Source organism: Rissa tridactyla, chromosome Z, assembly GCF_028500815.1.
Source record: "Rissa tridactyla isolate bRisTri1 chromosome Z, bRisTri1.patW.cur.20221130, whole genome shotgun sequence".
Taxonomy (NCBI): Eukaryota; Metazoa; Chordata; class Aves; order Charadriiformes; family Laridae; genus Rissa; species Rissa tridactyla.
This window is the reverse complement of record NC_071497.1, coordinates 34,971,632-34,983,891: the sequence shown is the minus strand read 5'-3', so window position 1 is coordinate 34,983,891 and position 12,260 is coordinate 34,971,632. Positions and strand designations below refer to the sequence as shown.

Here is a 12,260-nt window from a genome sequence, read left to right as displayed (position 1 = left end):
ATACTCAATCGGTGGCACCAGAAAATATCAGTTACATATAAAGCAAGAAATACCAGTTAGAGCTTTGTCATGTTTAATTACCTCTGGGGGAAAAAACACAGTTGGCTCCTACTAGCTGCATGGCCGATTTATGCTTTCAGGGCTAGCTAACACAACTATTAGCACAATTTCTTGTTGGGCGTTTTGGGGATTTCAGTCAAACTGGAATTGTTTTTGCTCTTAGTTATTAGATTAGCAACATGTTCAGGCAATGAGGGGAGTTAGTTCAGTTTCATCACATATTTCTGTTGTTTAGGTTTTGCAGTCTAGTTTTAAATGACTCATTTCAAACTAACATAAAGTAATGGTAATAAAAGATAAAACATCAAAGAAGTTATTTCTTCTGTCCAAATCAAAGGCAGAGAACGGTCTGAATTTCTACAAGTGTATTTTACATGGAACAATACAAAACAATTTTTGCCACAACCATTTCAAAGGTCACATCCACAACAAGATGCTGATGGTGATGCTTTAATCATTCCTGAAGTGAGGTATACACGTAAGTCGTTCCTCCTGCAAACCTGAGCAATTTCTTCATGATGTATGTGCCAATTAAAGAGACCACAACTTGTGTACAGCACCAAGTGACTACGTACTTCTGCTTGCAGAGGAGAAGAAAGCTTCTGTCATCTCTTAACTACTCCAGCATTTACGGAGGTCAGAAAATCTGTAATCACACTCCCATGAAACAGAACCCCTCTATTTGAGCACGTTTTCTCTAGGCTCCTGTAATAGCTGCTGAAAATGCAAGAAGGAAAGAAGCAGGCTGAGCCAGGCCCATCACTGGTTAGTTCACAGATAGATGGAAGCAACCAGTGGTACAAAGTTTGGGGAAGCGCTAGAACCATTAATGAGAGCATGGAAAATTTACCAATGTAACGCTTGCTCAATTGGTGACAACATTTATTCACTTTTAAGTGACTATACAGAGGCAAAAGGACCTTTCTGCAGTAAGTCTCTCATGCTGGTATTTAAACGAAGCTAGTAAATGGCAAATGCCCGGCTTCCGCAGGACAATTATACGTGGGTACCATCAGTGCAAATAAGAAATATGTGTATGAATAAACACCTGACTTCACTGACTTGGCAGTTCCTAACAAGCCAATAGCAGGAATAAAAGCCCTTCCTGCCCTCTCAGTATGTACAGAGCAGTTCACAAGCGATAAATTTGCATTACTGCATGTAAATACTGCAAGAAAATCAACTATTGTAGCATCCGCTTTGCAGTTTTACTGTATTATCTCAACTAGGCACTTCAATTACCTAAAAATTCCCCCATACCTTTGATCTGTTCAGGTATTAAAATACATCTCAAGGATCTTAAAGGAAAAAATCTCCTGAAGTTACAAAGAGGGCAGGAACCAATGTTTGCCAATAACCATAAAATACCATTTTTTTCGAAGGCAAAACATATTCAGTTCATTAATCAATGCTTCCTATAAGTAAGAGACTTTGTTCCCCCCCCATCAGCTTACCAAAGTAACATAACACAAAATCAGAATGTGTGTAGATATGTTTTTCAGTTTGGCATGGGTCTAAGTGACTGTGTTGCAAAATGCTGCCGTTGTCCCCTGTGCATCAACATCACCAGTTAAGGGTAAGACTGAAAATAACACAAACAGGTCGCGTCAGTTCTTTTCTATCGGGACACATGAAGACATGAGGGAAACTGCGTTTCTCCTGGCTGTAGCTGAAGCTATTTAGTTTCTTAACTGGCAGTTACTTGCCACAGAAGTCTTGCCATTCCGTGCAGTGGAACAATACTTTGGGCCACACTTGTGTTTTGAGTAAAAGGCTGATTATGACAATGCAATGCCACACCACGACTGTTTCGGTCATGCTGTGTTTGTTCAGTGCTATGACATTATGGCGGCTAGCTCCTTATCTTCTTGGGGAAAAATGGTACAATAACTTCCAGCCTGACAGTATTTCAGTTAGTTTCTCTGCTTTTATTAACAAGCATATAATATTAATTGGCAAAACACTGGATACAAGCTTCACTATCATAAAATCAAAACATTAAGCAATAATCCCAAAAGGCTTATTCAGACAAAACTAGCCACCAATAGTACAAAAATTACACAGCAACACAAAGCATAAAAAATTGTAAACTTTCAAATGAAGCTAAGCCAAAAATATGGTTTTACACTGTGACAGTTCCAGAATCTTTATTATGCCACATACGAGGATAGAGGCTTAGTGGTTGCACTGGCTTATTGTCCCTTAACTGTAAAATAATCTTGTTGCAGAAGGAAAGAACAAACTCTCCTTTTGTCCCGATAAGTAATTTGAATTCAAGATTGCATTAAACCAATGCTTTGACTTTCAAATAAAAATATTTAAAAAGAAATAGTGGAACATCAGTATTCAGAAATCAGGGCTCCTTCCTTCAGCCACACGTAACCCTTTGCATGAATGGTCCCGTTGGTTTATGTGTGTTTCCAGATTAGTGAGGTTCAGTTCATTGTTCATAGTGTTTATAGAACTGGACGTTTAGTTCTTACCCTACCACTAGGATCCAGACAGGTCATTGTGGCTTTGAAAGATTTCCCGGAAGCCCTAAGGATTATCGAACATGGATCAAATAGCAGGACCAGAGCTTTTAACTTCTATATAAATAAAGCATAACTCCACAGTAAAACATTACTGTTGACTTGCCCACAAGACGCAAGCTCCTAGAAAGAGTTTGCACTGATGGCAATTTTTGATTAAAGCAGAGACTGAAGCATTGTTATATGTTCCTTAACGTTGTTCTCTCTGCAACTTTTTACTTCAAAAATGGATCTCAACATGTTAGTTACAGTTAATTACATCTTACATAGAGATTCTAGTTTATGGGACAATTTTTTGCCCTGTTATCAACTTTAGGCAGACTAACTGAAGTGTAGGTTGCATTAACATTTCCAGTGAAACAACCAAAACGAAGTAATTACCTGAGGAAATACAGAAACTTGATTGTTCTGTACAAAATGCTTTTTAAATACTTATTAAGAATCATCTTGCTGATGTACAGGTTGGCTTTTTCCTATTATATTTAGCTCAATAGTAAGATGCATAATGCTGTAAAATAGGCTAGTTGTATGGTTATATTTATCATCCAGTAGAAAAAAATGCAATGAATCTCCTAGGACTGTGTTGTTATAAAGACAATAAGAGCCAGATAAGCTTTCAAAGGCTCATAGCCTATTGGAAAAAAATAGCACCATCATAGTTGTAGTCTGATATTTTTTATGATTCCATATCCCCACAAGTGATAGTGTTGTGTACACTATTGCACAACCATTAAAAATAAATATTCCCAGGTTTGATGGTACACAAATATACCAGACATAACAATGGCACAAAAAATTTTCAGATAGGCTGCAAGTCTTGCCCATTGCTTCCACAATTCACATTAAGGTTTCTTGCAAGATCATTTATTTTAAAATATTGCTGACAGATAGTTCTTGTACACAAATTTAAATCCCACACTTCACTCTTAAAAATAAAAAAAAGAAAAAGAATAAATCAAAAAACAACTCCCCCAAATAACAGCCCCAAATAAACACCCATTTGAACAAGTGAGAAAAGCCATCTAGATTCCTTTTAAATTTAACGGTAAGCAGACGCTACATTTACAATTTAAAAATATGCCTAATAAATGCATGTTTCAAACCTATTGCACAAAAGCATAAGTAATGCTCTTTATCCGTACAAACGAAAACATACAAATAAAAGCTACTCAAACTCAATGTAAAAGGAAGAAGCTTGTAAAAACATCTTACAATTTCATTTTATATGCCCGTAAATAAAGCTGGAGCACTGAAACCAAAAATACTTCGATGGTAAAATAAGACAGAAAGCTTAAAATAGAATAAATAATTTTATAAAGTTAAAATTTAAAACCCCAAATCTTATTTAAATTCAATATTATATATTCTATCTGAATTCTCTATTTTAATGAAACTATATTTAATGAGACTCTGAGCCTGGGTGATTCATCAGTCTCATTGCTGCTGAGGATAATGAGGATAACAAGATAGTTCTTCACTGCAATTATTTACCAGCTTAAGTAATTGTGAAAACTACTTCACAGTAACAGCATCTTCACGAAAGTCAAAGTAAACTAACATGATCTCACTAGAACCAAGAGATATCTATGCTGAGTCCAACTTTTAGTCCAACTTTGAACAGTAACAGCGTTATTTTACCCAATATAATCTTGATATAAATTAACTGTCTCTTAAGCTTCACAGAAGTGAAACAAGGCTGTGACTCAAAGAAAATCTGCCTCTCACCTCAATTCAATTGCATTGCAGTCTTTTAGTAAGGCTAAAGGCAATAAATGTACGGTCCAGACATCCCTTCTGAGGGAAACAGTTTCTGTAGTGAAGATGTTGTGACCTGTGATTTAGAAAAATAACTGGGTGGTTTTGTATTTGGTTGAGGTTTTTTCTTCCTTTTTACTGGTGAGGTTTTATCAGATAAGGACATTGCAAAAGCAGATATATACAATTATGAGCAAAAAACCCAGCTGTATGCATTAATACTGTTGTGATTTTATGTATCCATATAGGTATAAACAGAGTTTTCAATATATTGATAGCACCATAACAAATTCAAGTGATTCTAAAGATGGTTATAAACTTATAAATATATGTTCTGTACTGTAGATTGTAGATTGCTACTCTTACTGTAGCAAGAGATAGATTTGAAAGGCTTCTGGATTTGCTTGTTCATAACTCATTTCTCAAATGCACAAGTACACAGGAGAGTACTAATATCCCAATGTCCTTTAACAGCACTGCATCAACATCTAGTCGTACAAAAAGTTTCTGCAGTACACACACTCTGAGGTAGACAGATCTCACTTTTTTTTTTTAAATGTATATTTATACCCTGATTAAGGTGATTAATCAGAATGCTGTCTGGCAGCCTTAATGTCTACATCAGGTACAGCCAGTGTCTGTATACTCAGGGTGCACAGAAGGTGGACACATAATAGCACTGTTCATATTCGCAGTGCCTCAGTGGCTAGAGCCAGTCCCTTATTTACACTAAGACAGCAACAACCACATATGCAGCTCCAGAAAGGCCCAGTATGTCAGTTTGTGTACACATCCATACCATCTGCATTTGCCGTTTCATGAAAAAAAATCATAAGAATGGTAGACCCATGATCTCATTTGTTGTTTTCTGCCAGTTCAAGTAATGTTAAAGACAGAAAAAAAAACCCTAAAATACATATATTTGAGTCTACAAACAGCATGAGAAAAACAGAGCCAAGTTTGATTCCATTGCTCATATGCATGCATGCACAGACACACACACCCCCCTCCCATGCAAACCCAGCCATCCAGTCCTGATGTGGAGTTCTACCTAACCCAAACATACAAATGCAGCTATCTTATGACCTCATCTGCAAGGACAGCAGCAATTTTTGGCCTTTGTGTGGCTTTCCTTTCCACCTCCACAGCTCAGTAGGCTCCCTTTCATTCTCTGCTCCCATACTTTTTGATTTCCTCCCCGTTCACACCTGTGACTGGAACCCTCTTTTCAAAGGTAAACACAAGTTGGAGCATCACTTCTGCAGCAGCAGAGCTGAGAACGGAGGGCTGGAGACTCCAAAGAAGGAAATTTTGGGACACACGCTGAGGAATGTGGTGCTTTGAAAACTCAAGAAGAGGAAGAGGATTTAAAACGCTTGTATAAATCTCTTGTAGTATCAGCTTCCTATTATCGAGTAACAAGTAAAACTCTATAGCAGAAGAGGGGAAGGAGCACAGTTAGACGAAGCAGGGCAGTTACAGGCAAACTTTTTTTCTTATCCAAAGACAATTCATCAAAAAATAACAGGGTTTAATAAGAAGAACAGCAACTAGCATTTTCAGCTGACTGGAAAACTCTTCCAAAAATTAGAAGGTTAACTATTTCCAGCTGCCAGTAATATGTCATAGCCTGTTTTCAATGACTTGACACCCATGCCAGACAAATACTCTCACAGTCATACTATATGTGCTATTCTGTATACAGCTTGCAGAAATCACTTTCAACTACTGTTGTTAAAAAGCCAACTATTTCAAAAAGCCTTATAAAAAGTGCAGTGAACCCTGCTAAGTGCTAGTGTGGGTGCATTCAAAAACACATATAGTTATATGTGTGTCTAGATGTATGCACACATACATACAACGCACGTGTATTACCTTGCATCCATTACAGCTGATGCAAGCAAAATTATCAGTTAAGGCAAGAAGGTGCTAAAATAATCCCCCCCTGCCTCCTCCCCCAAGACAGCTAGGAATTGCGCTAAAGAAAATGTTATGGTTTCATAAGAAAACAGGTGAAGGAAATATAAAGCTGCACATAATGATCTGAGTAATTTTTAATCAGAGAAATGAAAACTGTGCAATATCACTGAAAGTTGCCCAAGGACAGTGTTTCAATAGCTAGTGAGAGCAAATTCTCTCCACATTAAAAACTGATTTCTGCAAGCCACAACTACATAAGAAATGTTTATTTTTTAAAAAGTTCACAAATCTAGCACTTTTGAGTATTTGCCATTATGTGGTGCAATTTATGCCACAGCACAGCATCAGGGCACATTAAAATCAAATTAAATGATTTCTATTAATCTTACCAAATCTACATGCATAGGGGAGTAGCAAAACTACTAAAACACAAAGTGAGGGAGAGCAGTAATTGAGCAAAAATGACAAACTTATTGGTTTCCCAGATTTTCAGAAGTTTTCAATGCAGCATAATAAATTATCACCAGTCACTATATCATTAGGTACGTTCAATGCTCTACAGAGTAACTTGAATAAAGCCAATGCAATCAGGCATACTATATAAGACAGTAACAATTTGCAAAAATATAGTTTTTAAAGATTCAGAATGTGAGAACTAACTAAATGCAACTTGGTGTCAAAAGTAACATTTTTAAATCACCCCACAACATTCTAACTTATTTCTGTGTAACTGTAAGAGATAAATCAGGCTAAGATATATGGAACTGTGAAGTGTTTTCAGTATCTGTAAACTTAGTGCTGGTAGTGTCTTGTTGAGTTGCGACTTCTTTCTTCCATACAAAAAAAGTATAAATATTTTCTGTCCAGAAATCTAGGCAGCACATCCCTAGAAGAAATACTCAGAAGGACAGTCCACTATGAAAGCCCTACAGTCTTCCAAAATTATTCGGCTGGTTTGTGTCATGTAATTAGTGATGCACTAAGAAGGTGCCAGATGATAGTCTCTGCAAAAAACTCTGTCCAGAAGGACAATAAAGTTCTACAGCAAGTCCATTTTGGGTCTGTAATGTAGCAGTAGAGGTGCTTTCTGCAAGACAGAAACATCAGGTAAGTTAAGAAACAAAACCAGAACTAAAACTGTTCAGTAGGCAAAACTTTTGTTAGGTAAACTAAAGCATAAAATGTGCTATCAGAGTAACTATGTGATCTGCCAAAATTTCACCAAGGCAAAGATAAGATGCAATTTCACCTGTGAAACTCCAACAAGAGATGAAAAATCCTTTCCCTTTTCTCTCAGGAGCTGATCAACTTAAGATCAGTTCTACCAGATCTGTTTAACTTGGAAAACCCACTCCCAGTAAGGGAGAAATGCAGATGTCAAAAAAGCAGCATAAGAGGATGTGGTACTTCATATTTAACAGCTCCCACTTGATTCCCCTTCTATAAATGTACTCATTACCTTTTTATGGATAAGTGAACTTCTAACATCCACAACATCCTGCACCAAGGAGTTCTGTGTCTCATGTAAAGAATTGCTCGCTCTTCTTTGTTCTAAATCTCACACCTCCTAGTTTCATTTTACATCCCCCACCTCTTTCACTTGAGCAGTTTACAGTTCCCTTTTCCATGTGATTCACAATTGCATAAATTTCCATGATAAAGGTGAATAGTACACTTGTACAGATGCACATCGATTTGATGCTCTTGTTTGGTTCTCTTTCCCCCTGCCCATACAAATCCCTAACATTTGCTTTGTGTCCTTTTATATTTACCTACATCGAACTTAAGGTGTTCATTAATCACCTGTAGTCAGAACTGTAAAGGCTTGCTTCAGTTCCTTCTGATCAATCTGTCTTCACTATCCTAAGTAACCACAATGTTGTCAGTCCACTGTTACTGCACTGCACTCTAATCCCTTTCCAGGTCATTCAGGAACATCATACAAAACAGATTCCGGTAGGATTCCACTCATGACCTCTCTGCATTTCAAAGACTGCACATAGACTTCTATCCTGTGACTCTAATGCAAGTGAATTATTTTTCTACACAGACAGAAAAACGCTTCCCTACTGCTACCTGCACCTCTTCTAGACATGCAAGCCAAAGCCATCAAGTGTTTCTACCTCAGTGTACACTGTAAGCTTGGACTGTGTTGCTTGTCCATTACAATCACTAACTCCTAGTTCAAATATCCCCAGATACACATACACTGACTCTGTAGGTGTGACTTTTCTCCTAAATGTTTGATTTTGCAATTAATTCTTACACCCACTTCACTTGAGCTGCCATTACTAATATGATAGTAGTCAGAATGAATGGCCCACTGTTTACTATTGAGTTTCAAGGAAGTTGTTTAAATAAACCACAATAAGCAAGTCAAAGATGTACTACGACATTTTTAGCAAGCCTTGCTTATGCTTACTAAATGCCGATACAAGTTTCCTTAACTAAGGCAGAGAAGCATTGCAATTATTGCCTCTCCTTTAGAGGTAAAATATCTTTCTTGAGCTACAGAAGAGAACTACGTTGAAAATTTCCGCCTTTTCTCCATCACAATCAATTTCTCACCTACATGGATTAAAACCAGTTTTACCTGAAATAGCTAAAAATACTTTCCTGTGTCTTCTACTTCCTTTGCTAGACTTAATAGCAATTTGACAATTGATGCAGTGTTCCCTTTTTCCTTGCAATTAATACTTAATGGACCTGTCCTTCATTTCCTTGAAAACAAAATTAATACTTGATGCTTAAGGATGCTGTATTAGCTATTTATCAAAGTATCTTTTTATAGAATTTGCAGTTACTGCAGTATAGTTCCAAATGATGCCAATTTTATGAACATTTTATTTGGACACTTCATGATTTACTTGGAATCGCTGTGTCATACCTTAAATCTCCATCTAGTAACAACTACAAACTTGAGCGTGTGATCCTTGCCAAGAATCTCTTCGTTGCATAATATGTCCAGCTGACAAAACAAAGACGACAGTTAATTTAGTGGGACACAGTACACGATACAACGTATTTCAGATAATATTACAAATGTCTGACAACATTTCTTTTCTCTGAAGACACTGGAACCGTTCATCTTGCAGTTGCTCTGCAGACAAAAATAGTACCAGGAAAGAAAAGGTACTTTCTCAATATAAAGTGCTGAAAGACCATGTCTGTGCCTACCTAGGAAATATTGCATGAACTGGACTTAGCTGTTTATCTTCCCAAGCAGTATTAATGCCCTTTCCTGAAAGCTTTACATGTTTTTAAAAAGGCCCAATAAAACAATCAAAGCAAAACAACTCACAAGTGACAAAGATAGCTATGCTATTTACCATACTATGAATTTTTTTTACGTAACACCAGCCAGGTGTCTTTCTGCTACAATTATACATTTTTAAAAAAAAACCTGTCTGCCACCTTCCTCATATACTATATTTATGGGGTTTTTTGCACATACTCAATAGCTATTTTTACTTTCTTATCTCAGTGCTGAAAGATCTTGGTATTATAAACAGTGAGGATATAAACATAAAAACATGAGGATCATATGACTACTAATCAGCAGAACTACAACAGCTGAACATGAACTCAAAGACGGAACATGCATGACAACAGAAAGTTCCACCAAGTGGCTTATATTAACAACGTTTTAGCACACAACCCAGAAAGGCCTGAATGGACACACAGCCCACTTTCATGGCTTATCTAATTGGCAATAACTCAAACCTGCAACAGTCTACGGCAATCAACTAAGTGCCCACAAGTTTAAATCCTTCTACTAACTGTACCCATTACACTGATTACATCCAGTACACTTATTACACCACAATTTATGTACACTTAAGAAGATAGGGAGGGATAGCAAAAGAATGAACAGTACTCCTGGAAGTTTGTTCCTTCGGTAAAAGCCAAGAAGGTTGTTAAGTCACAGACTGGCACAGTGGAATGGAGGGATTAAACACACACAAACACACACACAACCCCTTTCAAACAGTGATGGTAGCTATGTTGCTGCTGGGCTACTGCCAGGGGTCAACCACTTCCAAGCCAGCTGAGGACATGACAGGAGATACAGAGCAGAGTTTGGGGACATACTCCAATGATAAGACAGTCTGTTGGTTTGAAGTGTACAGAAGCTAGGAAGGAACAGTGATACAAACGTAAATTGACTGTTGAAAAGTTTGAGCAGAAAGGTGTTGCCACATTGGACTGGAAAGCAGATGATTTGATTTGCATGACAAATGTAAATGAGATTCAGTGAATAGGTGTCTGGAGACTGCAATAGAGACCCACCAAAGTGGTAAACAGAGGCTGCATTCATAGGTTCGCCACTGTTAATTTCAAATCTGAATTTGGAGAAGTGCAAAGAATTGCCTTTCTTTGTGTACCTTTCATCATAAATTCTTCCCACGATTCCAAGTATTCCCTGCAAAGGAAGTGAAAAGTACGTATCTGATAACACCCTCCTCATGGTAGGCAGCAACTTTAGGTTGAGCTTCACTGAGAGCACACAAAGGAACAAAATATTTGTGATGCTTTCTCTTAATCTGGGCTTCAGTAGCGTTTGTCACTGCCTGTCCCCTCCAAGGAGTGTGAAATCTCTGAGAGGGTGGGGTACACCTGACTGCAAGCTGACAAACAAAGCACGTTGCCAGGGTCCATTTCAACACATGTGGAAGCACATAACCAAGGCTTTTGGGTCAACTATTTATACACGGACATGAAAAGATGCACTGCAAACTAAGTGACAAGTCCTGTGTAGACCCAAGAAAGGACAAGAAAATAGCTAGAAAAGACATTCATTTGCAAAGGAACAATCCCACACTTTTCATAAGGTATTTATATCTGCAAAATAATTTTAAAAAATTAAAATATTACCTCATTAAAAGAAGAAAGGTTAAGCTTTTTGGCAATGAATTTCTTTAGATGCAAGACTGTTGCTTGTGCTGAGCAGCGAATCCATTTCCGTTTCAATCCACGCAATTTGCTGCTATTGCATTCCAAGCAGATGCTTACCTTCAAGAAAAAGCAAGCTGTCAGGGTTGGCTGGAACAATTATCTGCAGTCCTTATTATGTATTCCATATGCAGTCTTTATTAATACATCAAAGTGAAAGAAGTACAGTACCAGTATTCCTTAAACTCAAACGCCTGTAGACCTATTAAAAAAGAAGTTCTAACATCTTGTCAGTTTAGTGATAAGCATTACTGCAACCAAAACAGATCTCAACAAAGAAGTTTAAGAAAAATTTTTTTTATGTTGGAACAAGGCTGCTCCAGTCCAAATTCACAGCTGCCAATAACTCAAGAGGATCCTATGTCAAAAGGTAGAGTAAGATAAACACTAAGAACACTATTGCCAATTTTTAATGATTGCTTCTAACATAACTTCTTGCTTTTAATGCAACTGCTAAATCCAGTTTAAAACAGAATTTTAACATACGTTTAAATGAGAATTTAAAGTTTAGAAAGAATGGATACAAATGGCATAACAAATTTTTAAAATTCTAAGAATTATCCCCCAAAAAGTCCCTCTAACTTCTGTTCTTCAATTCTCACTTCTTTTCTCATACAGCTCTTCATTACTTAGTCTTTGTGATGATTTACTTTGTGCACCAAGAGGATCTAATGCTAGGTACAATCTCTTTGAAAGTTCCCTTGCATTACAGTTGAAAAGAAAATTAATCCAAGTTTAATTTGCTCCAGACATACATAACAGCAAAACATAGAAGGGATGGCTTGTTTACCATAAAAGGAGGTTTCACTTTCAAACGTGTTTTGTGTTTGAAACTTAATGGTGAACTACCTGGCCTTCAAACTACTTTTATGGTCAATGGCTAACACTGTCTTAGTATTAGACGTTTAAAACAAAACAAATAGTAAGTTAGTAAAAGAGTAAAAGGTTTTATTCACAATTATTGATATGCATTCAGCTCAGAATATAACAATAACACTAGGATACATGCCTTCAGAAGGGAAGCCACATAACCTGAATTTA

The 12,260-nt window shown here is 37.1% G+C and overlaps 1 protein-coding gene across 6 annotated transcripts in view; it reads right to left on the bottom strand.

Moving 5' to 3' along the window:
* Positions 1 to 1,967: 1,967 nt before the first annotated feature.
* The window catches only part of PCGF3 (polycomb group ring finger 3), a 52,585-nt gene continuing 42,292 nt past the window's right edge, over positions 1,968 to 12,260 (bottom strand). For all 6 annotated transcript variants that reach the window (XM_054185752.1, XM_054185748.1, XM_054185749.1 and 3 more), the window contains 3 exons: positions 11,142 to 11,279; positions 9,154 to 9,234; positions 1,968 to 7,353 (listed from right to left, as the gene is read on the bottom strand). In XM_054185752.1, the coding sequence (XP_054041727.1) occupies positions 7,306 to 7,353; positions 9,154 to 9,234; positions 11,142 to 11,279 (267 nt within the window). In that variant the 3' untranslated portion in view covers positions 1,968 to 7,305. The remainder of the gene's footprint in view (positions 7,354 to 9,153; positions 9,235 to 11,141; positions 11,280 to 12,260) is intronic.